This window comes from Acipenser ruthenus, chromosome 35 (assembly GCF_902713425.1).
Source record: "Acipenser ruthenus chromosome 35, fAciRut3.2 maternal haplotype, whole genome shotgun sequence".
NCBI classification, from domain to species: Eukaryota; Metazoa; Chordata; class Actinopteri; order Acipenseriformes; family Acipenseridae; genus Acipenser; species Acipenser ruthenus.
Genome location: NC_081223.1, coordinates 4,974,477 through 5,002,227, shown reverse-complemented (window position 1 = coordinate 5,002,227; position 27,751 = coordinate 4,974,477). Strand labels below are relative to the sequence as shown.

Here is a 27,751-nt window from a genome sequence, read left to right as displayed (position 1 = left end):
GCTCGCAAATAATAATGAAAACCAAAGGCGAAAGAAAAAGGGAAAATAAAACACAGTAATAAAACTACAAACAAAAAGCGCTGCTTAAGCAGTGCCCCCACTGCCGCTAAGCCAGTCAGAACGGGCCTCCGTCCTACGCTCAATTACCCTCTATACACTGGGATGGCCGGAGTTCCCCGTACAACTAAGCACGTCCCCTCGGGTTTTTCTCAGCCAGGTTTGCCTCGTTTTATTTTAAAACTGACGTCTTTCGTCAGTGTCACTGGGTATTCCCCAAACACGGCCACCCGAGCGCCCAACCAAACCAGATCTTATGGGCCGAGCAGTCTCCCAAGGCCCGCCCCTCAGCCACTCAGAGAGAGGGAAAGCACACACACCCTCTTCCCCACCTCTCCGTGTCATCGCCATGACCGACAGGCGGATCCCACGAGACTGCTGCCCTCTACCTGCAGTAATACGGATGTGCCAGACAGTCAGTCCAGATCTCCCCTGTTACAGGGATACACATCTTAAAGCAAATAGAAAGATAGACAGTTAAGTCCCAGTGAAGAAGCAAAATTATTAAAATTATCAATCTGTCCCTCAGGCAAAGGCTTTCCCTCGAGTGGAAGACAGTGAAGATATCACGCGAGGACAGAAACGCTGGTCTAAGTTAAGACACCCCAGAAAATCGTTTTCGTGAAACAGACTTAAGACTCGATCATAACAAAGTCAGCAAAAGCAACTTAAGCCCATTTTTTTGTCTTAGACTAAGGTCAACTTTGTGAATATGGCCCAGGAGTGTATCAGGATTGAAAATGAATACATTTTAAAAGGCAGAAGTGAAATGTTATTTTGGTCTTTGTGTAAATGATTTTGCTCACACTGTGAAATGTAAAAATGTCTTTGTCTGTTATTATTATTTCTAACGTTTGTAAATTTGAGTGCAACAGGTGTATCCTACTTTGTGTTTATGTGGGGAAATCATTGAAGATAAACTTCAGTTTTCATTTGCTTGTTCGGCTCAAAAAGGCACAAGTAATTATTAATTTAGGACAATATGTCTAGACAACTATTTACTGTGAGTTAACGGCAATGTTGATGTCGAGTTCTTATCATTTTTATAATCTGCCTATGAGCTGCTTTGAGCTGGTCTGCAGAACCCTAGCTGCCAGAATCATGTGACAGTGTGATCTGGTCAGGAGGGAGGTGTAGAAAATGAATGGAAATTTACATTTTCTCTTCTGGAAATCTACATTGTCAGTATTTTTAAATAAACAAACCTCTTCAGTTCCTCCTCCAGCTTCCTCATCCGTTTCTCCTTCAGCTGCCTCAGTTTCTTCTCCATCTTCTTCCATGTTGCCTTTGTCTCACTCGGTGTCTTCTCTATCTCCACCTCCAGTGTCTTCTTGATCTCACTCAGTTTCTCCTCAATTTCTTTCCTAAGTTTACTCTTCATCTCTATCTTCCTCCACCACTTCATCTTTGTCAGTTTCTCCTCCATCTCTTTCTTCAGTTTCTCCTCTATCACTCTGAGCCAATTCTCCATCGCCCACTTCATCCGTCTCTCCTCCATCTCTCTCAGTTCCTCCTCCTGCTCATCCTCACTGCTGAGAGAATCACACACACGTCAGTAATCCTCATCATTAATAATGATGTTGCTGTTCATTAAAAACAAACTCCCCTGAGAAGATGAAGCCCTCCCCCACACCCACTCCCTCAGTTACTGGTCTGGTTGAGTCTGGTTGAACTGGTCCTGCTGGTAAAGCTGCACTTCAGTCATCAGGAGTGTTTCATATTAAACTGGATCAAGCCCTTTACTGTTCCTAACTCTGCTTGGAGACAGTCCTGTTCATGTCTGTTTCCACTAAATCACTTCATCAGTCTCAGTCCTCAGATAGCTAGATTTTTCCTCTGGACAAACAGTTTCCATAATGCTGCGAAAGCTCTCTATCTATTCTCAACTGTGCATATAAACTGATATAGAAGAGACAGGCTGAACTGTGCATATAAACTGATATAGAAGACAGGCTGCTGGACTGTGCATAAACTGATATAGAAGAGGCTTATAATCATCATAAAAGACATTTTGCAATTAATTAAAAATAAAGAAACATAACTTACAAGATAACGTAAAGAAACAAAGCTGCTGCAGCTAGGAATGTGACTCCACCTAACACAAGTCTGAATGAGAATTTGACTGCATCCGTGTCTCTCAGTGTGTCTCTGAGTGCCACTGCACCTGGGTCTCTGAGTGCCAATGCTCTTCCTCCGACAGCAGAAGCACCTGCAGATGTGAGTGTCAGTATGTCTCCAACTGCACCTCCGACTGCACCTCCGACTGCACCTCCAACTGCACCTCCATATCTGTAGGCGATTATGCCTCCGATGGCAGCAGCAACTGTGACTGTGAGTGCCAGTATGCCTCTGACTGCGCTTCCAAATATGAATCCGATTGCACCTCCGACCACAGCAGCACATGCAACTGTGACTGTGAGTGTCAGTATGCCTCTGACTGCGCCTTCGACTGCCCCTCTGACTGAGTGTCCGACTGCGCCTCCGACTGCATTTCCGACTGCTCCTCCGACTGCGCCTCCGACTGTGCCTCCGAATCTGTGTCCGATTGCACCTCCGACTGCAGCAGCACTTGCAGCTATGACTGTGAGTGTCAGTATGCCTCCGACTGCACCTCCAAATATGAATCCGATTGCACCTCCGACCACAGAAGCACCTGCAACTGTGACTGTGAGAGTCAGTATGCCTCTGACTGCGCCTCCGACTGCCCCTCCGATTATGAATCCGATAAAGCCCCAGACCACGCTAGCACCAGCAGCTGTGAATGCGAGTGTCATTATGCCTCCGACTGCACCTCCAATTGCGCCTCCGACCGTGGTAGAATCTGTCACTGTGTGTGTCAGTATGCATCCAACTATGCCTCCGACTGCGCCTCCAAGTATGCCTGTTAAACTGCAACTGATGGTCATGTCTGCGCCAATCAATCCAAATCCACCTCCGATTGTACATCCGTGTGCAGCTGCGACTGCACCAGCAAGTGCGCCTCCGATTCTGAAAGCAAGCAAAACTGCGACTGCGGGCCCACCTACAAGAAGTGCACTGGAGGGGAAACAGATGTCACAGGTGTTAGATTGCCAAACATTTCTCTGGACAGAAGTATATACTGTACTGTATATAAGTTCATCAGAGATGGGTTTACCTGACAAGATCACGCCTCACTTGAGTCTCATCCAAGTCTATTTTGTAGATCACTTTTTCTTGGCAGCAGGATTTCTCCTCTGGAACACAATTTCAATCAGTCCATTATTAAAGAGCACAGAGCTTCACATTTCAGCCTCATTTCATTTGTATAGATTCCCTCCTTCTAGTTTCATGGTGTCTGCAATCATTCAGAGCGCTTCTTTTATATTCCCAAAACTCCAATAAGTATTTGTGTGAGAAGTTTGCTACCAAACCAGTTTCATTCTTATTTGCTGTATAGCACAGTAGGTCTATAGCAGGGATGAGCAACTGTAGGTATTTTAAAGTTCTTATTGATGTGAGTGTTGTCCAAAAGAAAAGACAAAGCAGAGTTCATCGTACTGAATTGTGATATTTTATTTAAAATATCCTTTGATTTACACAACCTACTCAACACTTTCAAAGTGTGAAAAAATGGGGGGGGGGTGAAAAAACAATTAAAAATAAAAACCTGAAAGGTCTTCATTAGATAAGTATTCACCCCCTTTGCTATGACACTCCTAAATAAGCTCAGGTGCAACCAATTGCCTTCAGAATTCACACAATAAGTTAAATGGAGTCCATCTGTGTGCAATAAAAGTGGTTCACATGATCTCAGATTAAATACATCTGTCTCTGTAAGGTCCCACAGTTGGGTAGTGCATTCAAAGCAAAGATACTACCATGAAAACCAGGGGTGTCAAACTCAGTTCCTGGAGGGCCGCTGTGTCTTCTGGCTTTCGTTTCACCAGAGCTCTCAATTATTTAATTGGTCTAATTATTTGATTAACTGAAGACATTTAACACTTCTCTTCAGGCCTCAAAATGTTTCATAGGTAGTGTACCTTGAATCAAGTGCATTTGTAAAACCATCAACTGTAAAGACTTTGAAAAATATTAAATATGTCAAATTCAACAAATAATTAGATCAATTATGTTAATTGAGAGCTTAAGCTGGAATGAAAACCAGAAGACCATGCGGCCCTCGAGGCACCCCTGATGAAGGAGCAAGGAGCAAGGAGCTTTCAAAAGTTGTGGAAATGCACAGATCAGGGGAGGGGTATAAAAAGATTTCAAAGACACTGAATGTCCCTTGGAGCACAGTCAAGTCAATCATTAAGTGGAAGGTATACGGCACCACCCAGAATCTGCTTAGAGCAGGCTGTCCTCCCAAACTAAGCAGCCAGGTAAGAAGGGCATTGGTCAGAGAAGCCAGCAAGAGGCCAATGACAACTCTGAAAGACCTACAGTGTTCCATGGCTGAGATGGAAGAAATTGTCCATGTGTCAACAATAGTTCAGGTACTCCACAAACTGGCCTTTACGGAAGAGTGGCAAGAAGGAAGCCATTTCTGAAAAAAGCCCATGTAAAATCCTGCTTGGAATTTGCAAAAAGGCATGTGGGAGACTCAGAAAAGATGTGGCAAAAGCTTTTGTGGTCCGACGAAACAAAAATTGAACTATTTGGCCTAAATGCAAAGCGTTATGTCTGGCGCAAACCCAACACAGCACATCACCCAGGTAACACCATCCCTACTGTGAAGCATGGTGGTGGCAGCATCATGCTATGGGGATGCTTTTCATCAGCAGGGACAGGGAAGCTTGTCAGGGTAGAGGGCAAAATGGATGGAGCTAAATACAGGCAAATCCTTGAGGAAAACACACAATGAATAGCAGCACCGTCAATTAACTTACACCCATCTAAACAAGTATAGCATTCAATTAAATCTTTCCAATTAATAAACACATTTGTTAACTGGCACACATTTAAATACATATTGCACACGACTGCTAGCAGCACCTTCAATTAATAAGCACATTTGTTAATCAATTTGCACACATTTAAATAAATATTGCACATGACTACTTTGGAATGCATATTAGCAAACCCTTAGAAAAATGAAAACACATCCATTATGCTATATGGCTTATTATTAGTTTAAAATGTACCTAACTACAGCTACCTAAATTATCCTACATTAGCACAACTAATGGGTCAAGGGCCCAGTAACTAATTGTATATATATATATATATATATATATATATATATATATATATATATACACACATACACATATACTATATATATATATATATATATATATATATATATATATATATATATATATATATATATATATATAAACAAAACCATTGCGCACATAGGACATTGCAATGCATTGCCGTTTCAAAAAGTACTGACAACAAGGCAAATTTATGTATGCTTCAAATCAAGTTAGCGTTCCTTGAGCTATCTTCCCCAACATCACATAACAGAAAAGAGAGGATAAACAAAATAAAGTGTCTTTGCCAAGCCGTGAGGAGTACATTTAATATTTCTTCTGCCGAGTAAAAAGAAAAAAAAACGTCCCGCACTATACCAGAATCTGTCCTTATTTTGGCCAAAACAATAACAAACTCTTGCAACCCGGGACACCGCAGTAACCACCCAGATAAGTCCCCACACCTTCCAAGACAGCAGCACAGTCCTGAGATAACAGCACACAGTCCAGGAATAATCGCACATGGTTAGTTGCCCAACACAACAAAACACAGCAATAAAAGTAGCTTTTCAGAGTCAAACCCGCTTGAAGCTTGCCGGTCCGGTTCGCCTCGATGCCCTCAACTCCGACACCAACACAGCAAAAACATCAGTTCACTTTTCCTCTTGGAGGTAAACAAACTACGGCAGCTTATATAACCCGCTTTTTAACCTCTGCACTGAAAAGAAATCCTCCAACCACATCACTTCCTTCTAGTTTTCCAGAGGACTACAGGACCGCAAAAACTTAAAGCGACAGTAAGGATTTACACAACCCAGAAAAATAGGCCACAGCACTACAGTCTCCCCCCCATAAAAAGACTCAACCATGGCTGAGGCTACTATTACACCCTAAAAACCGGGAAAATCCTCCTCCTCTCTCTCATCCTGGAACAGTTCAAGCACATGTCATCTTTCTGAATCTTCCTGTTCCTGAGCAGAAGGATAAAGGCTTTATGATTATTGATGTGTATATTATGTACATTTTGTCCAGTTTCTTAACAAATTAACAGATAATTTATAGGCCCTCTCTGTTGTACGACCCTATAGGGTCCTTTCCAATGGGTGGCAAATTTAACTGTAAATCTTTGCGACGCTTTTGATAATGCACGATTCCTTATCCACACTCGATCCTGAAGGAGGTACTGGGTATTTCTATGCTGTTTATCATAATTTCTTGCCTGGTGACATCTGGATTTGGCAACATGATCTGTCACATGTTGTTTCAGCTGGGACATCTCCTTAAGGACGGTATAAGCAGACTTCTCTGGAGTTGCTGGGGAGACCTGCAAAGCCACCTCTATGGGTCCTCGAAGCAATCTTCCAAGGTTCAGCTCAGCAGGCGTGTATCCAGTGGTGTCTTGTCTGGCCATATTGATGGCAAACCTAAACTCGGCCAAGTAACGATCCCATTGTTTATGTTTATCTTCCACATAGGATGAAATCACAGCTTTTACAGTTCGATTCACTCTTTCAGTAAAGTTAGTCTGAGGATGGTAAGCAGTGGTCAGTTTTTTATACAATGTTCCATTTTTCACAGACACTGGTTATCAACTCAGACACAAACTGTGGTCCACGATCTGACAAGATAAAATCAGGAGTACCCCAGTGAGTGAAAACTTCTTTAATAAGTATTCTCGCGATGGTATCTGCCGTAGCACGTCTTAGGGAAATAGTTCAACCCATTTTGTATAATGGTCTACAACTACCAAGAGCTGTGTATTGTTTATAGAACTAGTCGGCAGTGGACCCACCAAATCCATTCCAATAAGCTCCCAAGGCTTCCTGGAGTCAACATGTTGAAGCTTTCCTACTGGTTTCCGATTTTCAGGCTTGAAAACCTGACACACTGGACACTGACGGACATGGACATTGACATCCTTCCAGACCCCTGGCCAATAAGCACAAGTCAAAATTTTATTTAGAGTTTTGTATCGCCCAAAATGTCCACTCAGAGAGTTATCATGGTAAGCCTGAAGAATTTATTTTCTGAAATCTTGGGGAACATAGATCTGATAGTGAGTACCTGAATGAAGAGTAATTACTTTGTGATACACCTTATCTTCCAGTATGGTGTAGGAAACCACAGGTTCAGGCAGATTTTTAGTCTCGGGGAGGGGTGGAGCCAGCAGCACAATGCAGAAACAAACAAAAGGCAACCAACGTTCAGAGCGACAGCGTGTGAGGCGACAACGTGGGAGAAGTACGAGTGGACAAGTACATCACAGTTAGAAGCAGTTTGAAAGCAGGTTGACAGCTGCAGAAGCTAAACTGAAATTCAGAAAAAAATTAAATAAAACATGGTCTTCAAGCCAGTAATCTGTGACAACTGCATGATGTGGGAAATCCGAGAAAACCCAGCAGAGTTGACCAAGTGTGTGTAAAGTGCCGCACGAGCCAGAACTTGCTTCAACGGAGGAAAATGAGAGAGCAACAGGAGCTTGAGGAGCTGACACACCCACAATTCATGGAAGCTTGCACCCCTAGTAGACTGAAAGACAACAGGGAAATGGAAGAGTCAAAACAGCTGGGTTCAGATAGGCAGAAGGAGGGAAAAAAGAAACTTTGTCAAACACAACCATCAGAAATCCAGACATCCAACAAAGTTGAGCCACTTCAACATTTAGATGACCAAAACCAACCTCAAGAGAATGAAAGAAACAGTGCTTGCCAGGCAGCAAAAAGAAGGGAGGTCATGATTGTTGGGGACTCCATATTGAGAAACACAGCAAGTTCAGTTCGCAATTTGGACCCCCTTACTACAACAGTATGCTGCCTTCCAGGAGCCTCTGTCAAGCACATCACTGAGAACGTGGACAGGCTCCTAGAACAAATAGGAGATGACCCAGTAGTAGTCGTCCACATCGGTACAAACAACATTGGAAGAGACAGGCCAAGATCCATGCAAAACAAATTCAGAGAGCTAGGAAGGAAATTAAAAAAGACAAAACCAAAACTGTGGTATTTTCTGGGATACTGCCAGCACCTTGCAAAGGACCATATGGACAGCTGGAAATACAAAATCAAAATGCATTGCTGAAATCGTGAGACATTTCTATTAAACTTATTTATCTTAATGCTAGAAGTCTCAGAAACAAAATTTTAGAACTTGAAGCTACTGCACTAACAAGTAACTACGATGTGATAGGTGTTACAGAAACGTGGTTGTCAGAGAGTGATGGAGAATATAATATTAGTGGGTACACACTGTATAGGAAAGACAGGCAGGACAGAAGAGGCGGAGGGGTAGTGCTATACATAAGAAATAGTCTTGAAGCCCAGGTGTTAAATCTGGTCAAAGAAAACAACGCCAAATCAAAATGGGTCAGAATAATGGACAAAAATTCAAAGGGCATAATAATAGGAGCATGCTATAGACCGCGAAATTCAGGCGCCGAGCAAAATAATCTGTTATACAATGACATTAGCAATGAATGTAGAAAAGGAGAAGCCATACTAATGGGGGATTTCAACTTCCCCCGTATAAAATGGGAGAACCCAGTGGGGAGCACGATGGATGAAATTGAAATGGTGGAAACGACAAATGACTGCTTCCTAACGCAATTTTTCAAGGCACCGACTAGAGGGGAGGCATGCCTTGATTTAGTCTTTTCAAATAACGAAGACAGAATAACTAAAACAGAGGTCAGAGAGCCATTGGCAATCTCAGACCACAACATGGTCTCATTTGAAGTATTTTTTAAAACCCCAAAAGTAATGACTAAAGCTAAGATTTACAATTTTAGAAAAGCAAACTATGAAGGTATGAAACAGAGACTAACAAAAGTAGATTGGAGTAAAATAGAGAAAACACCCACAGAAAAAGAACATAAGAAAGTTTACAAAACGAGAGGAGGCCATTCAGCCCATCTTGCTCATTTGGTTGTTTGTAGCTTATTGATCCCAGAATCTCATCAAGCAGTTTCTTAAAGGATCCCAGGGTGTCAACTTCAACAACATTACTAGGGAGTTGGTTGCAGACCCTCACAAACCTCTGTGTAAAAAAGTGCCTCTTATTTTCTGTTTTGAATGCCCCTTTATCTAATCTCCATTTGTGACCCCTGGTCCTTGTTTCTTTTTTCAGGTAAAAGAAGTCCCCTGGGTTGACTTTGTCTATACCTTTTAGGATTTTGAATGTTTGAATCAGATCGCCGTATTGTCTTCTTTGTTCAAGACTGAATAGATTCAATTCTTTTAGCCTGTCTGCATACGACATGCCTTTTAAACCCGCAATAATTCTGGTTGCTCTTCTTTGCACTCTTTCTAGAGCAGCAATATCCTTTATTTGTAACTAGGTGACAAGAAATGAACACAATATTCTAGGCGAGGTCTTACTAATGCATTGTAAAGTTTTAACATCTTCCCTTGATTTAAATTCAACACTTCTCACAATATATCCGAGCATCTTGTTGGCCTTTTTTATAGCTTCCCCACATTGTCTAGATGAAGACATTTCTGAGTCAACATAAACTCCTAGCTCTTTTTCATAGTTCCCTTCTTCAGTTTCAGTATCTCCCATATGATATTTATAATGCACATTTTTATTGCCTGCATGCAATACTGTACACTTTTCTCTGTTAAATTTAATTTGCCATGTGTCTGTCCAGTTCTGAATGCTGTCTAGATCATTTTGAATGACCTTTGCTGCTGCAACAGTGTTTGCCACTCCTCCTATTTTTGTGTCATCTGCAAATTAATGTAGATTAGGAATAGCAGAGGACCTAATACTGATCCCTGTGGTACACCACTGGTTACCTAGCTCCATTTTGAGGTTTCTCCACTAATCAGTACTTTCTGTTTTCTACATGTTAACCACTCCCTAATCCATGCGCATGCATTTCCTTGAATCCCTACTGTGTTCAGTTTGAGAATTAATCTTTTATGCAGGACTTTGTCAAAAGCTTTCTGGAAATCTAAATAAACCATGTTGTATGCTTTGCAATTATCCATTGTCGATGTTGCAGCCTCAAAAAAATCAAGCAGGTTAGTTAGACACAATCTCCCTTTCCTAGAACCATGCTGACTCTCTCCCAGGATATTGTTACCATATAGGTAAGTTTCCATTTTAGATCTTATTATAGTTTCCATAAGTTTACATATAATAGAAGTCAGGCTTATTGGTTTGTAGTTACCTGGTTCGGTTTTGTCTCCCTTTTTGAGGATCGGTATTAAGTTTGCAATTTTCCAGTCTGTCGGTACAACCACTGTGTCAAGAGACTGTTGCATGATCTTGGTTAGCAGTTTGTAAATGACTTCTTTCATTTCTTTCAGTACTATTGGGAGGATATCATCCGGCCCAGGGGATTTGATTATTTTAAGAGCTCCTAGTCCCTTTAACACTTCTGCCTCTGTTATGCTAAAGTTGTTTAAAACTGGATATTTAGAAGATTGTACTGCATTTTGACCTGAAAAAAGAAACATGGGGTCACAAATGGAGATTAGATAAAGGGGCATTCAGAACAGAAAATAGGAGGCACTTTTATCATACAGAGAATTGTGAGGGTCTGGAACCAGTAATGTTGTTAAAGCTTACACCCTGGGATCCTTCACGAAGCTGCTTGATGAGATTCTGGGATCAATAAGCTACAAACAAGCAAACGAGAAAGATGGGCTGAATGGCCTCCTCTCGTTTGTAAACTTTCTTATGTTTTTATGTGACAAGTTTCAAGATGGAGTTGTGAAACTGTCTCCCACCCAATACAGTCAGACAGCACATCGTGTGGTGTTTTTGTTTGTAAGGTCTGCATACAGTACAGCTGCTATATCAGGTTTTGAATGATTATTTAAATAAAGCCACACTGGGTGACATTAAATAGTTTCTTGAAGTAATATAAAAATAGCCTATCCACATAACTTGTACCAGCATGATTAAAAAAAAAAACTCTTCTCAGTTTGCAGAGGATGTTCTCGAAGGCAGACAAAGCAACTTTTCCCCCCAAAGAGAGTCCATTGCTTTTATCCGAAAGGCGATCAACCTTCTAAAGGAATCAGGTATATAGGGTAATAGTACAGTATGAGAAAGTTAATACTGATGGCACTGATGATGCGTGAGAGAGAGAGACACACTAACAGTATAAGTTTGGTATTTTTTTGGAAAGGTCCTGCTTGATTTATAGAGGGGGCACCAAATATTCCAGTGACTGCTAAAAACTGTGCCCCTGGAAAAAATGGTGCCCCCTTGTTTATTGAGAGCAAATGCTCAGCAGTGTGACAAAAGTTGTTGATTGTGTATTCAGATGGCAAATAAATAATAATTATAATCTCCTTTCAAGTTCAACATTTCTGTTATTGGTTTATCTGTGTGTGTGTGTGTGTGAGTAACAGTTGTGAAAAGCTGTCAGGAATGAAATTACTTACAAATAAATAAGTAAATAAATATTTAGAAGATTGTACTGCATTTAACAGAATTATAAAATAACTGGATTAGTTTACACATGGTAGATTACTTGTGTAGTAATAATAATAACGAGAGTGTTTCAATTTGTTTATTGTGGTCTGTGAAAAATACACGTACAGTTCGTCACAAGACTTCATTTAATTACCGTTGCGTTTTGTTGTTGTTTTTCTTATTAATTTTCTTAGCAGACGCCCTCACTCAGGGCGACTTACAGTTGTCAAAAAATACATATTTCACAATACAGTAAGAGCAGATAAAATATACAATAACTTCAGAGCAACTTTAACAAATATATCCATGTACAGTTCGATAATCACAATATGGAAGAGTACATACTCTTATTAGGACGGAAGTATTGTAAGTAACGAGCTCATTTATACACATTTGAAGAAACACAATATATAGTTGTTGTTGTTGTTGTTGTTACTGTATTTAAATAATATATTCTGGATGTAGAATCGCTGAAATCACAAGCTTACACAAATATCTGCCATCCAGAACCAATAAACTCGCTTCCGTTTGCAGCAGCCCGCAAGATCACTTTGCAGCAGGTGCTGCTCTACAGTCTAGTGGATTGCAATGACAGGTTACGCGCTTTGCGTCGTGAGCGAGGAATCACACGCTCCCGTTGGCAGATAGCAAGGTTTGTTACAAACGCATGCGCACATCCACCGGGGACACATGAATCCTAGGGAGCACTGAATTAGACATAACACTGGCCCTAAGCTGCATTCACATTAGGTACTGTGGATTTCAGTTTCAACAGTACTACTGTCAGCATGATTACCTACATTTTGAGCTAACATTTTTTTTAAAAATTACAGGTTTCAGACTTACACTAGTTGTCACAAAAAATACACATTTCAAGAACCACAGAATGCCAACATTGTGTTCAGCTTTAGCTGGAATTGTCACTGGAGGAAATCTTAGTACACAGGATTTTATTTTGAACAGAATATGTGCTTACCTTAGACAATATACCAAGGATTGCAATTTAACGGAGCAAGTGTTTTTAACTATGAAACCTGCCACTGAAAAATTGCTGGATTTCAAATAAGACGAGCTGTTGATTGAATGCGGTTCTGAAATGAGTGGACTCGAGTCTTTTTTCACACAACACTGGATTTAATGATGGACAGTGAGAGAGATTTTGTGTACATTTATAACTGTGATATAAGTAGATTGTGTAAGCGTGGGTATTTATTAAGGACTCTGATACAGACGTTGATCAATGAAATGGGTTTTATTTAACCAGAAATACATTTTAAAGTCTACCGTCCCATGCAACAGTTCAGCCTTGTTTACATGATCGCCATCTTGTGTCTCCCAGAACAGCAAAACAGGAAGCAACGTCTGAAGTAAACAACTTTACTTTTAGATTGAGTCACACTAGCAAAAGCCACAAGGCTTATACAGCATTACAAAATAATAAAAGTTACAGATTCTCATAAATATCGAGAGGAACGGTAGTTCCTCGTGCCAAGTTACAGCGAAACACATATAGTTTACGTGTTTTCAGGGTACTGGTGCAGCAAAAGTAAATCAGCCAAAAGCACCATTGCACATTGAATCTGTAGTTCCCAACACTCTTAAGTGAAATGTCAAAAAAAGTAAATACCTGTGTGGAAGGGTGGGGGTATTCACTGACACAGGAGCCAGAAGATTGGAGTTGAAATACCACTCAGATGCACTGTTTTATTTTTACCAGTAGTTGGCACTGTGGTTCCGCTGTTCCCCTATACCAACAATGGTAAAGAGGGTTACGGTCCAAGCACTCGCAGGTGCCTAAAAATAATAATTCAAAATAGAAGGTACAAAGAAAAATAGAAAATAAAACACAGTAATAAAACTACAAAACAAAAGTGATGCTTACGCAGTGCCCCCACTGCCGCTAAGCTGATCACCACGGGCCTCCGACCTATGCTCATCTATTTCCTATACATTGGGGTGGCCAGAGTTCCCCGTATCTACACACGTCCCCTCGGGTACGTAATTATTTATTTTACTTTTTACTTTATTTTAAGGCAGGCTGTCTCCCTCAGTCGTGCTTGCCTGGTCTTTGTTTACACTGGCGTCTTCCGCCAGTGTCACTGGGTACCCTCTCTGTGGCCACATGAATGCACAACCAAGTGCAGTTCTTATGGGCCGAGCAAGGCCCGCCTCTCAGAGAGAGAGAACGCCAACACACCCTCTTCCCCAACTCTCCGTGTCACTGCCATGGCCGACAGGCAGATCTACAAGGCTGCTGCCCCCTTCCTGCAGTACCATGCATGCGCCAGATAGTCAGCACAGATCTAACCTCCCCATTACAACCTGTCATACAGTAAGAGAAATAAGTCGCCAAAGGAAGGTAAGATTTTTGCAGACCCCAGGCACTTTTATCCACGCATATGTATATTACAGGACATCCGAGTTTAATGACAATTAAATATTTATTGTGATCTATCATTTATATTAATTGATTTATTTCTGTTTTAAAATGGAACATTTGCCTGCAAAACAAAATCTTTCTTTATATAAATAAAAAAAAGGTCTGGTATACATGAGATTTGAACAAACAACATTCAGTTTGCAAGTATGTAGTGTTAACTGTCAGTGCTACATGATTAGTTGAGACAAGCAGTATTTTGAAAGATGAAGTCAACCAGTTGAGAATTCTCCCTATTTTTTTCTTCTATTTTTACGATTTTCTTTTACGACCCATCATTCATCTCCATCAATCTTATTCTGAGATTTTGAGCTGGAGTTTTGACAATTTTTGGTTTCCTGTGAGTGTAATGCTCATTGTAGTCCTTATTGGCACAAGGAAGTATGGCTTTCTCTCTCTATACTGGTCGATGAGAGTGGCAATAATGTAAAAGGTTTAAAAGTAAAATCAGAGAGTTAACAAAGGAATGTAAAGTGGATATTACAGGTTGATCAAGACAGGTTAAACCACAAACTTGGGTTTAAAAAGAATCAATGTTATGTTGGGTTGGAAAAGGTATGTTATTATATTGGATAGGGTATATGGAGGCATTAAGACCCTGAGGATGATACTGATGTCAGGATTCTCTCCAATGTAGGTTAATTCTTTAATTGTGTAATTGTCTTGGAGTTAAAAGAGTGGTAAGGTTGAGAAGGTGGGGGGTGGAACGTGAAGAAGAGTTGCTAAGAGCATTAGTGGAGTTGGTTGTGCAGAAATAAACTAAAGTAAGGAAAACTAAATAAGTTACCTGTGAGCGTAAATCGGGGTAAACAGGAGTAGCCTCTCCCTGTTTAGAGAGAGATGATTTAACTGTTTAGTTAGATCAAAAAAAGGGTTTAGGCTTTTCTTTTGTTTTTGTATGCACAAACGGTGCATTTGTTTTGTTTTCAAATAAAGACATGCCCCAGCATGTTTCATTCTAAGTTCTTTTTTTCTTGGAATTATTCTTGCATACTACACACCATGATGACATTATCCTGAACGACAACAGCAAATTCGCTACATATAGTACCAGAAGTGGGGTTTCATAAGAACCCTGATAAATGGAAGAGCTTCTACAGAGAGCTCTGCAGGCTACAGCCGCACAACAGCAAGCCACGGCTGTGCTGCAAGAAAATAACCAAATCCTCGCAGAACAAGCTGCACAGGATCGCCTCGAATGGTGCACCATGGTTCAACAGCTGGGTGCCGCTTAACCGACCAGAGAGCCAACAGCTGCGGCTCAGCACCCGATAAGGGCCAGTCACTTTCTTCAGAAAATGACTTCAGCGGATGATGTGGAAGCCTACCTGCTGGCATTTGAGAGGAAGGCCCAGAGAGAGACGCCAAGGATTACAAAGTCTTAACCCTTTGTGGTCCATTGTCGGACTGGGTCCGACATTGCAATTATTCCTCACAGGTCCTTTGTCGGACTGGGTCCGACATCATTATAGCAACCCAATAAACGGGTGTGTAACAGGGGAGATCTAGACTGACTGTCTGGCACATCCGTATTACTGCAGGTAGAGGGCAGCAGTCTCGTGGGATCCGCCTGTCGTCCATGGCGATGACACGGAGAGGTGGGGAAGAGGGTGTGTGTGCTTTCCCTCTCTCTGAGTGGCTGAGGGGCGGGCCTTGGGAGACTGCTCGGCCCATAAGAACTGGCTTGGTTATGCACTCGGGTGGCCGGGTTGGGGAAAGTACAGTGTCGCTGGCGGAAGAGGCCAGCGTGAAATAAGGAATACTACCCAGGAACCAAAAAAAAAAAAAATTGTTACACGGTGCTATTATTATTATTATTTATTTATTACATAGGTGAACCCTATAGCAAACGAAAGGGTGGGGCGGGGCTGGAGATGCCTAGTGAGTGCTTTGTTGATATGCAGGGCCATTTAAACCCGTTTGACTGTGAAAAAAAATACTTTTAAACAGCGCGTCTAAAATTAACTGCATATGTGAAAATTAATTAGACCTGGCGTGCCTGACGCGCAATTAATAAATGGACCGCAAAGGGTTAAAAGTACTTTCAAACAGTTTTATATATATATACACAGACGTGCTCAAATTTGTTGGTACCCTTACAGCTCATTGAAATAATGCTTCATTCCTCCTGAAAAGTGATGAAATTAAAAGCTATTTTTATCATGTATACTTGCATGCCTTTGGTTTGTCATAGAATAAAGCAAAGAAGCTGTGAAAAGAGATGAATTATTGCTTATTCTACAAAGATATTCTAAAATGGCCTGGACACATTTGTTGGTATCCCTTAGAAAAGATAATAAATATTTGGATTATAGTTATATTTCAAACTAATGAGTTTCTTTAATTAGTATCACACATGTCTCCAATCTTGTAATCAGTCATTCAGCCTATTTAAATGGAGAAAAGTAGTCACTGTGCTGTTTGGTATCATTGTGTGCACCACATTGAACATGGACCAGAGAAAGCAAAGGAGAGAGTTGTCTGAGAAGATCAGAAAGAAAATAATAGACAAGCATGGTAAAGGTAATGGCTACAAGACCATCTCCAAGCAGCTTGATGTTCCTGTGACAACAGTTGCAAATATTATGAAGAAGTTTAAGGTCCATGGAACTGTAGCCAACCTCCCTGGGCGCGGCCGCAAGAGGAAAATCAACCCCAGATTGAACAGAAGGATAGTGTGAATGGTAGAAAAAGAACCAAGGATAACTGCCAAAGAGATACAAGCTGAACTCCAAGGTGAAGGTACGTCAGTTTCTGATCACACCATCTGTCGCTTTTTGAGCGAAAGTGGGCTCCATGGAAGAAGACCCAGGAGGACTCCACTTTTGAAAGAAAAACATAAAAACCCAGACTGGAATTTGCTAAAATGCATATTGAAAGCCACAATCCTTCTGGGAGAATGTCCTTTGGACAGATGAGTCAAAACTGGAGCTTTTTGGCAAGTCAAATCAGCTCTATGTTCACAGACGAAAAAATGAAGCTTTCAAAGAAAAGAACACCATACCTACAGTGAAACATGGAGGAGGCTCGGTTATGTTTTGGGGCTGCTTTGCTGCACCTGACACAGGGTGCCTTGAATCTGTGCAGAGCACAATGAAATCTCAAGACTATCAAGGCATTCTGGAGCGAAACGTACTGCCCAGTGTCAGAAAGCTCTGTCTCAGTCGCAGGTCATGGGTCCTCCAACAGGATAATGACCCAAAACACACAGCTAAAAGCGCCCAAGAATGGATAAGAACAAAACATTGGACTATTCTGAAGTGGCCTTCTATGAGTCCTGATCTGAATCCTATCGAACATCTATGGAAAGAGCCGAAACTTGCAGTCTGGAGAAGGCACCCATCAAACCTGAGACAGCTGGAGCAGTTTGCTCAGGAAGAGTGGGCCAAACTACCTGTTAACAGGTGCAGAAGTCTCATTGAGAGCTACAGAAAACGTTTGATTGCAGTGATTGCCTCTAAAGGTTGTGCAACAAAATATTAGGTTAGCGGTCCCATCATTTTTGTCCATGCCATTTTCATTTGTTTTCTTATTTACAATATTATTTTGAATAAAAAATAAAAAGCAAAGTCTGATTTCTATTAAATATGGAATAAACAATGGTGGATGCCAATTACTTTTGTCAGTTTCAAGTTATTTCAGAGAAAATTGTGCATTCTTCGTTTTTTGTGGAGGGGTACCAACAAATTTGAGCACGTCTATATATATATATATATATATATATATATATATATGTCACAGGACACTCTGGGTTTAATTCAAGCAGTAGCCAACTACGCCACCTAGTGACTAAATATATGGGGCACTAGGGCCCTAGCAACACTAAAAGCAACACAGGTTCGTAAATATGACCAGTTGGAACTCAGAACAGACCGACCATGACAAGAAAGGCAAACAGTTGTACAATTTCACAATAAACAATGTTTATTTATCCTTATAAAATCATTAAAATATGATAATACAATTTCTATAGTACCAAGGGTTACCAAGAGTAAATAAAAAACAAGGCACACACTAATTTACTAGTGCACAAAGTATCAAAAGAAAATAATAAAAGCACCCACTACTTTGCTAGGGTGCAAAAGTATACAAAAGAAATAAATTTCAGGCCACCAAGTCACAATAGCCACCACTGGATCCTCATCAACCGCTCCAGGAACAGGTGCAACCAGTGCCCCCCCTCCCCCCTCCCCCCTCCCCCCCCAGGAGACAGAAAAAGCAACAGCACTGAGTGACTCACAATTATGCAGTATACAGAACACCCCAACAGAAATTAAAATATACTTCTTTATAGTTAACTATACCAATCCATATATTTAAGAGCACAACCTATAGCCACAGTTAATTTAAAATGCAGCACCTGAAAATACCACTCTCTATCATGGATATTTATATCATAGAACAGGTGCAAAAACCATAAATTACAAGTTGCAGACAAATACCAAATATTGTGTTTATCTCCTTTTAAAAACACAGGTATCACTCTAGCAGAGAGAATATAAAGGTGCACTAGGGTCCCTAAACAGCAAGCGGGTCATAAACCCTATTAGGCAATGTACTAATCATTAAAAGTTGTCCGGCTACTTCCCTTTTAAAACTGCACTCTTTTGGTCCTGATTCCACTCTCCAGTACAGCCTGCTTGTTCTACTAATGCATTTAGTACTGATGGTTCCTCTTGGATCCCGGTCTCTGTTCTCCACGTCTCTGCTCTCTCGGTGACTCCGGTAGTTCTCTTATGGCGCACTCCCTGTGGCTCCTGCAGCTCTCCTCTGCCGTCTCTCTGGCTCTCTGGCTCTCTGGCTATCTGGCTCTGGCTCTGGCTCTGGCTCTCTGCTGTGGCAGGCTCTCTGGCTCTCTGCTGTGGCACACGCCCTGTCTCTCACAGTTCTGTACGTTGTCTCTGTGTCTCCGCTCTTTTATATCCATCAAACTCCTCCCTTAACTGTCCAGAGCGAATCAATTGGCAAGACCTATTAACTGTATTTGTACAAACTACATTTCCCAGCATCATTGCGGAAACCTCCCACAGGAAGTGACATCACTCTCTCTTAGCTCCTTCCCAGCCTAGATGCCGTTTCATACCAAGACACAAGGTAAGACCAAATTTAATATAATGAAAAACGTGTACATACTGTCATAATAATAAAAATACAGTACATACATTTCACTCAAAGTAAAGCAAAATCGAACTTAAAATACCAAACCAATAACATTTTATAAAACGTGCTCAAAACAACTCTCAAATAACTCGTGCAGTCTTACTGTGTGTACCTCTGGCAGCTGCAAAACGATTAACAACATTCAATCATATCGTGAAAGTCTCCCAAACATTGATATATTAAGAGATGTTGTTATTCACAATAAGATGGTTCCTAAACTTTCATTTCCTTTAATATAAAACTAATACAGTAATCCTATGAGGTGCTTTAAAATACCTATAGTAAAAGTGCTAAACAAAAGAATAAATTGTAGAAATTAAGTCACACTGTGACATATCAGGCAGATTTGTCTTTGTGAAGGACGCATGAATCAAGCCAAGTACAAGGTTGTCCTGGAAGAAAACTTGCTTCCTTCTGTTCTGACAATGTTCCCCAACTCTGAGGATTGGTTTTTCCAGCAGGACAATGCTCCATGCCACACAGCCAGGTCAATCAAGGTGTGGATGGAGGACCACCAGATCAAGACCCTGTCATGGCCAGCCCAATCTCCAGACCTGAACCCCATTGAAAACCTCTGGAATGTGATCAAGAGGAAGATGGATGGTCACAAGCCATCAAAGAAAGCCGAGCTGCTTGAATTTTTGCGCCTGGAGTGGCATAAAGTCACCCAACATCAATGTGAAAGACTGGTGGAGAGCATGCCAAAACGCATGAAAGCTGTGCTTGAAAATCAGGGTTATTCCACCAAATATTGATTTCTGAACTCTTCCTAAGTTAAAACATTAGTATTGTGTTGTTTAAAAATGAATATGAACTTATTTTCTTTGCATTATTTGAGGTCTGACAACACTGCATCTTTTTTGGTATTTTGACCAGTTGTCATTTTCTGCAAATAAATGCTCTAAATGGCAATATTTTTATTTGGAATTTGGGAGAAATGTTGTCAGTAGTTTATAGAATAAAACAACAATGTTAATTTTACCCAAACACATACCTATAAATAGTAAAACCAGAGAAACTGATAATTTTGCAGTGGTCTCTTAATTTTTTCCAGAGCTGTATATATAATTACAAATTTCACATATTTTATAACATTACCGTAGACTACTTTTTGTCATCCAGGCTTTACTGTGAAACTGACTGAAACTGAAACTGACTGTACTGGACTGGAGAATAAAAGCACTGGCGTTTAATTATGAAAACACAAGTGTAAACAAACAAGTACAAAAGATTAGCCTGTTGTCAGACATGTCATGGTAATACAAAATGCATTAATATATTGGTATTGCGTCTCGTCTGGGAAGGGTGACACACAGGTGCGTTAAGAGAATTTCAGCGGGACATTTTTTTTTTATTTCAGGGGAACATTGGCGAAATGGCGCAGCCTAGCGCGAACACTGAATGTGTAATGCACTGGAAGTAAATAAACGGGTTACAGTGCCAAATAATAAACACATGTATCTTTCCCACAATGTACAAACACGGTCACCAGTCCTGGGTGCGTGCTGTAGTGCTCGTGGTAGGTTTTGCTGTTCTGGGTTTTGTGCTGGCCCTCGGTGACAGCTCCAGAACGTGATAGCTATCTAATTACAAACAAACACTCATGGTACTTTTATACTGGATCTCTCACGGGTCCTTACAATTAAAAAAATTAAAACAAACAAAGGAACAGATTGTGATTCCCCATCCCCTTTAATGCTGTCACACATGACCCCTTGGTAAACTTGTGCAACCGCCTCTCCAGTCTGCGGCTGCCACATTGTTTCCTTTCTGGGTCAATGCGTTCTTGCAATGGAGTCTCGCCTTCATCCAGACTGGCCGAATTCCCGACCCAGGGAAATTACTGTCTGACCAGCCCGTCCAAAGAACTCTGTTCTCGCTGCTTAGCACCCTCACAGGTCGAGAGGGAGATTTACAACCAAGAATCATTGTATTTCTGTCACATATCCCACTGCTCAGAGAAATGCTTAGATTTTCCTCTTCTTCCCCACCTCTGACTCCACCATCTCCTCCCGTATCTCTACCTGTCTGTCTGCTATTTCCTCTGGATGCACTCGCATCACCTCAAACTCAACCTCTCTAAATCTGACCTCCTTTTCTTTCCCTCCTCCTCCCCCTCCTCTGATCTCTCTATCTCTGTTCCTCTGGAATCTACAACACTCTCTCCCTCTTCCTCAGCTAAGAACCTTGGAGTCACCCTGGACCCCTGCCTCTTTTATTCCCAGCACATCTCCACTCTGGCACGCACTTGCCGATTCTTCCTGAGCAACATCCGTAGAATCCGACCCTTCCTCACCAACTATGCTACCCAGCTCCTGGTCCAGGCCCTGGTACTCTCCCGTCTAGACTACTGCAACTCCTGGCTGGCCTCCCTACGTCCGCCACCCGTCCGCTCCAGCTCATCCAGAACTCTGCTGCCCGCCTGGTGTTGCTCGCTTCGCCCATGCTACTCCACTACTCCGCTCGCTCCAGTTCAAGACTCTTGTACTAGTCTACAGATGCCTTGACCAGACTGCACCCAGCTACCTCCAGACCCTCATCTCTCCCTACACCCCCACTCGACCTCTCCGCTCCGCCTGCACTAGAAGACTAGCTCTACCTCCGCTACGCTCCCCTGCCTCCAGAGCCTGCTCCTTCTCCACCCTTGCTCCGCAGTGGTGGAATGACCTTCCTACAGATGTCAGGACTGCCTAGTCCCTGACCACATTCCGGCGCCTCCTTAAGACTCACCTCTTCAAACAGCACCTGTAGAACTCCTCTGTTTGTATCCTGGGACACTATCACCCTTCATGTAAATGTGCTTTATTTTGCTCTTATCTGCCCCCTATTTTACTGCATTTAATCCTGTACTTCAGAATACTGTAATCTGCAAGTGTTTAACCTGTAGTACTTTGTATTTAATCATATCCTGATGTAATTATCACTATTTAATCATATCCTGATGTAACTATCACTATTATCTGCTGTATTATTGAATTGTGGTTTGTCACACTTGTACTTTGCTTGAACAAAAGTTATTGTATTTCTTGCTCTTATTGTATTACTTGTATTGTAACACTTGAAATGTATTTGCTTACGATTGCCCTGGATAAGGGCGTCTGCTAAGAAATAAATAATAATAATAATAACCGAAGGAACACTCGGCTGAATCTATCATTCCCATTATCCTCCCTCCCGGGAAAAAGAATCCGCATTTTGGTGGCCTTTCACCGCACGACATACCATGTGGTACATGAAGGGCTGCAATACCAGATACCACCAAGTTATCCAGGTATTGCTATCCTTCATTGTGCTTAACCACTTGAGTGGGGCGTGGTCTGTGACAAAGTCAAATGAATGTCTCAGCAGGTAATATCGTAAGGAGTGAGTAGACCGTTTAATGGCCAAACACTCCTTTTTGACTACGGAGTAGTTGCACTCCCGAGGTAGCATATTTTTTACTGAGATAAAGTATCGGGTGTTCTACTCCATCTACCTTTTGGGACAAGACAGCACCCAAACTCACGTCCAAAGCATCGGTGTGAAAGATGAATATCTTGGTGAAATCCGGTGTGATAAGGGTGGGGACCTGGCACAGTTTACGCTTATTAGTATCAAACACCCCCTGTGTGGCAGAGCAGGGCTCTGCCCTTGGAAATACTGGCAGGGATGGAGTTAAATTATCCTCCCTGCCCAGGTTGATTGCGTCAGGTGGGAGCAATCAACCAATTAATTATTTAATTAGTCACCAGCCTCCTGGCATAAAAGGAGGCCTCAGCTTCCCAGTGAGAGAGTTCTAGAAGGAGAGGAAGTAAGAGTGGTTTTTCTGTGTGTGCTGTTTTTGTTCATTTTTGCAAACCAGTGAAGGCAATGCCCAGCCAGGAAGACTTATTTTTGTAAGTTTTGTTTTGGTTTTATTGTCTGAGTGTTTGAAACCTTTTTGTTTGGCCCTTGTGCTGGTTTATTTTGCATTTTTGAGTATTAAAAGTTTTATTTTTGAACTTTTCACACTGTCTCTGAGTCTCAACCTCTGTCATCCTGTCACACCCTGACAATCAGCTGACTACTTGATTAAATTTGGAGCACTCTTTTTGGTGAGGTCGACTAACGGGTTAACCACTGTGGCATACTCAGGGATAAATCGGCGGTAATAACCGGCTAATCCCAATGTGTAAAGCACGGGGATAACGAAACAGGGCACAGTCCCGAACAAAAATGAACACACGGTCACCAGTCCTGGGTGAGTGCAGTCGTGCTGGTGCTTAGTGCAAACACAAGTATTTTTTGTGACGGTAGTGCAGTGGTGTTCCGGATTGTGCTGACCCTCGGCGACAGCTCGGGAGATGTGTTCTAACTGTCTGGTGATGAAAAAAACACAAACAATTACAACACAGACAAACACAACACAAAAACACGTAACACGTCTCTATTTATTATTGAGAGCTCCTCTCTAAGTCCTTCTCTCTCTCGAGCTTTACCGTTGTTGTTATTCACAATAAGATGGTTCCTAAACTTTCATTTCCTTTAATATATCTTGATGTAAGTAACTAGTTTGTTTCAATTATATATATGTGTCACAGGGTGACTTAATGTCTACAATTTATTCTTTTGTTTAGCACTTTTACTATAGGTATTTTAAAGCACCTCATAGGATTACTGTATGAGAGGTACTCGCTATTTAGCGCCCTCACAGGTCAGAAGGAGATTTACAGCCAGATCTCATTATATTTCTGTCACAGTACAATATGTAAAACCTATTGAGAACTGTATTTAAACAGGATTTCATCATGGATCCAATATATAATCGTGTGTGTGCGTTGGTACATTCTCATGCCCTGTGCAGCAGTGTCTCATGAACTGCTATCTCCCAATACTAAATGATCCCTGATGCATTATTTTGTTTCGTGATCTAGTTTCCCAATCGTTTTCCCTGACATTGCTGCTAAACTGTTAAAAGGTACAATAGTAATTTAAACACTATATTAAATTGTATTTTAGGTTTCATACAGATATTCAATATTACAAAATACAACGTCCTTATTGTGTCGATGAATTAGCAAGAAATGGTTAATTTGCGGCACTAGTCTTTAAATAAAGCTAGTTTAAAACGGGTCTAAAATACATCACAGGATGGATCTTGCTAAACCAATTAATTGTTTGGGAAGTTGGAATAGGGGTTAATTTAGGCCAATTTAATGGTTTATCAGGGGTTGAACCAGACCTGAATTTAATACCAAAATGATGTAAGTAACTAGTTTGTTTCAATTCACCCTTGGGTTCCCACTTCTCTTATCTATCAATAAGGCGTGACGTAGTCGAGTTTTATTCTGTTTAAATAACACATGCATTATTTATGAAAATAACCGGGAGCTGCAGTTCTGTGAACAGGTCCTTTACATAGTGCTGCAGCTGCAGTCCCACGACAGTCCCAGTTAAGAGGCGGGTTAACCGGTAAATTTTATATTCAATCCAGATCTGGATGCTAAACGTGCTAAACATTAAAAGCTTAAAAGCTGACCCTGTGTCCAAATCTGTAACAAAATCCTGAGTCCAGGTTAAAGTATCAGTTGAACTTCTTTTCAGTGCCTGTGATAATTAGCATTTCTTGAAACCAGGTGTTTTTCTGAGTTTATTTAAACCCTGACATTGAATGGTGTAGATCAAGGGTCTCCAACTGGTTTTTGTATCAACTGAGCTCAAAGTTACTTCATTGAACCAATTATTGGCTTAATTAGTCAAGGTTAACAAGTGTGCCAGATCTTTAGCCATTGATGATGTAAAGACACCCAATAAACCTGCAGGATAGAGGCTCTCCAGGAGCAGGGTTGGAGATCCCTGGTGCAGATTGATCTGGTGTAGATTGATGTTCATTGAACTGTTCGAGACTGCACTTTTTAATAACTTATATATTTATATTCTATCCATTTGAAAAGCAACACAAAATGAAAACAATAAAGCAGGAACATTATGTAGTTATATGTGCCTGTAACAGGGAGATCTGTGCTGACTCTTCTGGTGTATTCATAGTGCTGCAGGAATAGGGCAGCAGCTGTTCAATATCCATCTGTTGGTCATTGCAATGACATGGAGAGGTGGTGTAACGTCTCGCTCTTAGCACAAAACTAATCCCAACGGCAGGATTACCTCCCTGTATCAAATATACCCAAATTATTAACAAGGGGAAGGGCGAAGCGACAGTGCATCAAGGACGCGAGATCCCCCAATAAATACACTATAGAAACACGGGATAACCTTAAACATTTATTGGCTAAAATAATTGAAACTGTTCAACAAAACAAGATGGAAAAGAAGTTCCGAGCAAAAAAAACAAAACATAAACAAGCCAGCAAAATATCCATTGCGAGAACAAAGTAACAAAATAAAACAAAAAAACAAAACAGTCCCGCAACAAAAATAAAAAAACAACAATCTCACCAAACTCCTGGGTACCCGCTTGCTTGAAGATCCTCTCGGAGGACGATGACCAGTAATCCACAAAAACTATGAACATGCACTTGAAAAGCCAACACCGTCAGCAACGTGGTGCATTACAAGCCGGCTCCAGGCTTTAGCGATCGTGGGCAGCAAAGGTGAACAACACCAGCTAATGCAGCCTGAAACTGGAACAAAGCACTTGCTGATAAAAAAAAAAATCAACTTCCAACAAGTTGAACGACAGTCGAAGGTAAACAGGATCGCTCTACCATGGCAAACCACCCCGGGAAAAAGAACGCCGCGGACTTTTCAAAAACAAGGAATAGAGTCCCTAAACAGGAACTAAGGAGACGACAGGAACTCAAAAGGCAGGTAAGCAGCTCCACCCTATGGCGTAACAAAGGTACTATTTATACTTGTCTGAAACAATCTTTCCATTAACAACGCTGCCGCTTCCAGCGAATAAGAACCTCGAAATGTATTTGAAACCTGGCCAGGCTTCCGTGCTGCCCAATTAAGGCGCAACACATGGTACATTTATTGTACCATGTAGAACCAAACATTCAATTTAAGTGGCAGTGCCACAGTGGGAGAGAGGGTGTGTGGGCTTTCCCACTCTCTGAGTGGCTGAGAGGTGGGTCTCGGGGGAAAGCTGGCCCTATAAAATAATATTCTGCTGTTCCCTCAGCTCTGCCCTTCTGAGATGTGCTGAGCATGTGGAAGTTCTGGTCCAGGACCGACCAGAGAAAGAAAAACCTGGGAAAGAAATCCCAAAAGAAAAAAAAAAAGTAGTGGTAATGGGGAAACCTTGGGCAGACCCCAGAAGTGTTTCTACAGCAGGCTGAGGGAGCAGTGAGTGTAGGACGGAGACCCACAACACCTTTTATTTGTAGTTTGATTACTGTGTTTTATTTTCCTTTTTTCTTTCGCCTGTTGTATTTTTTCTTTTGAGCACCTGTGAGTGCGCCCGCACTTGATCTTTGTACCCCCGTGGGTATTGCTGTGGTTCGGTCTACCATCGTTGGTAGACAGACTACACTCAACAGCGCCCTCTGCAGACTAAAACGTGGAATCAGCCACCATCAATAAAACTGGGCACCTGTGCGGTGTTTCAAATTCACCTTTCTGTCTCCCCTGTGTCAGTGAATTACCTGTTCACTGAGTATTATTATTTATTTATTTATTTATTTATTTATTTATTTATTTATTTCTTAGCAGACACCCTTATCCAGGGCAACTTACAATTGTTACAAAATATCACATTACAGATAAGAGCAGATCTAAATACAATAAAGTTAGTATTAAAAGGTACCAATTCAAATAAGAACAAATACAGTAAATAATTGCTTTTGAGAGCGATTTCGAATAACAGCAGTTAACCGTACAGTAAAAAAGATTTGCTTATAACAGTAAATTCCATTAAGAGCAAGTAGTCAGTGCAATAAATGGATAAGAACGATTAAAATCAGAGCAATTACAAATCCGTGAATACGGGAGTTAAATCAAGTATAGATATAGGAAATAGTTAGAATTGAGAGCAGTAGCAGAATACAGCAAACCAAACCTGGAGCTTAACTTCACCGAGACTTGTTATGCATTCAATGTGTTTTGTTTTTGTTTTGTTTGTTTGTTTAACAAAGACACTCAGTCAACTTCCCTCTTCCTTTCTGAACCCACAGACCCACAATCACATGTTTTAATCAGCTACAAATCAAAGTGAACTGCCCGTCTGCAGTACTATATGCATTACAATTCATTATTATAGAGTTTTAAAATGAACATTACAAAGTTTAGGTTGCTTAAACCCAGCAGATTTCTAACCTGTACTTTGAAAGCAGGAGCTGGAAACAGGAGGGTGTCAGTGCAGTCCGTGTGTGCAGAGTCGAGTAAAATGTGAAACGAAACTGTCAGCTTTATACTGTTACACAAACGAGGGGTGCGGCAGAGGAAGATAACCGTGGTATTTGGGCGTGGAAATTTACTCAGGCTACACCAGATTGAGAACTTCATCTTCTAAGAAATCACGTGGATAAATGGAAGTGCCCCTAACAGTATAGAGATATTATTAAACATTAGGCGAAACACAAATGGTTTGCGA

General features: G+C 41.2%; 1 protein-coding gene across 1 annotated transcript; it reads right to left on the bottom strand.

Annotated features, from left to right (window-relative positions):
* Window positions 1-999: 999 nt before the first annotated feature.
* Window positions 1,000-27,533, bottom strand: LOC117962891 (uncharacterized transmembrane protein DDB_G0289901-like). The gene is made up of 4 exons (XM_059007730.1): window positions 27,475-27,533; window positions 3,194-3,272; window positions 2,104-3,093; window positions 1,000-1,589 (listed from the first exon to the last, which is right to left on the bottom strand). Exons 3-4 carry the CDS (start codon window positions 2,961-2,963, stop codon window positions 1,232-1,234), a joined length of 1,218 nt encoding a protein of 405 aa, XP_058863713.1. The 5' UTR covers window positions 2,964-3,093; window positions 3,194-3,272; window positions 27,475-27,533; the 3' UTR covers window positions 1,000-1,231.
* Window positions 27,534-27,751: the final 218 nt, after the last annotated feature.

Bases quoted from the DNA above. Each gene is read 5' to 3' on its own strand.
- LOC117962891 (XM_059007730.1), bottom strand. From the start codon at position 2,963: ATGACCATCAGTTGCAGTTTAACAGGCATACTTGGAGGCGCAGTCGGA. The intron at 1,590-2,103 runs GTAAGTTATGTT...TGATTCTCTCAG, and splicing joins TTGTTTCTTTACGTTATCTT to CAGTGAGGATGAGCAGGAGG.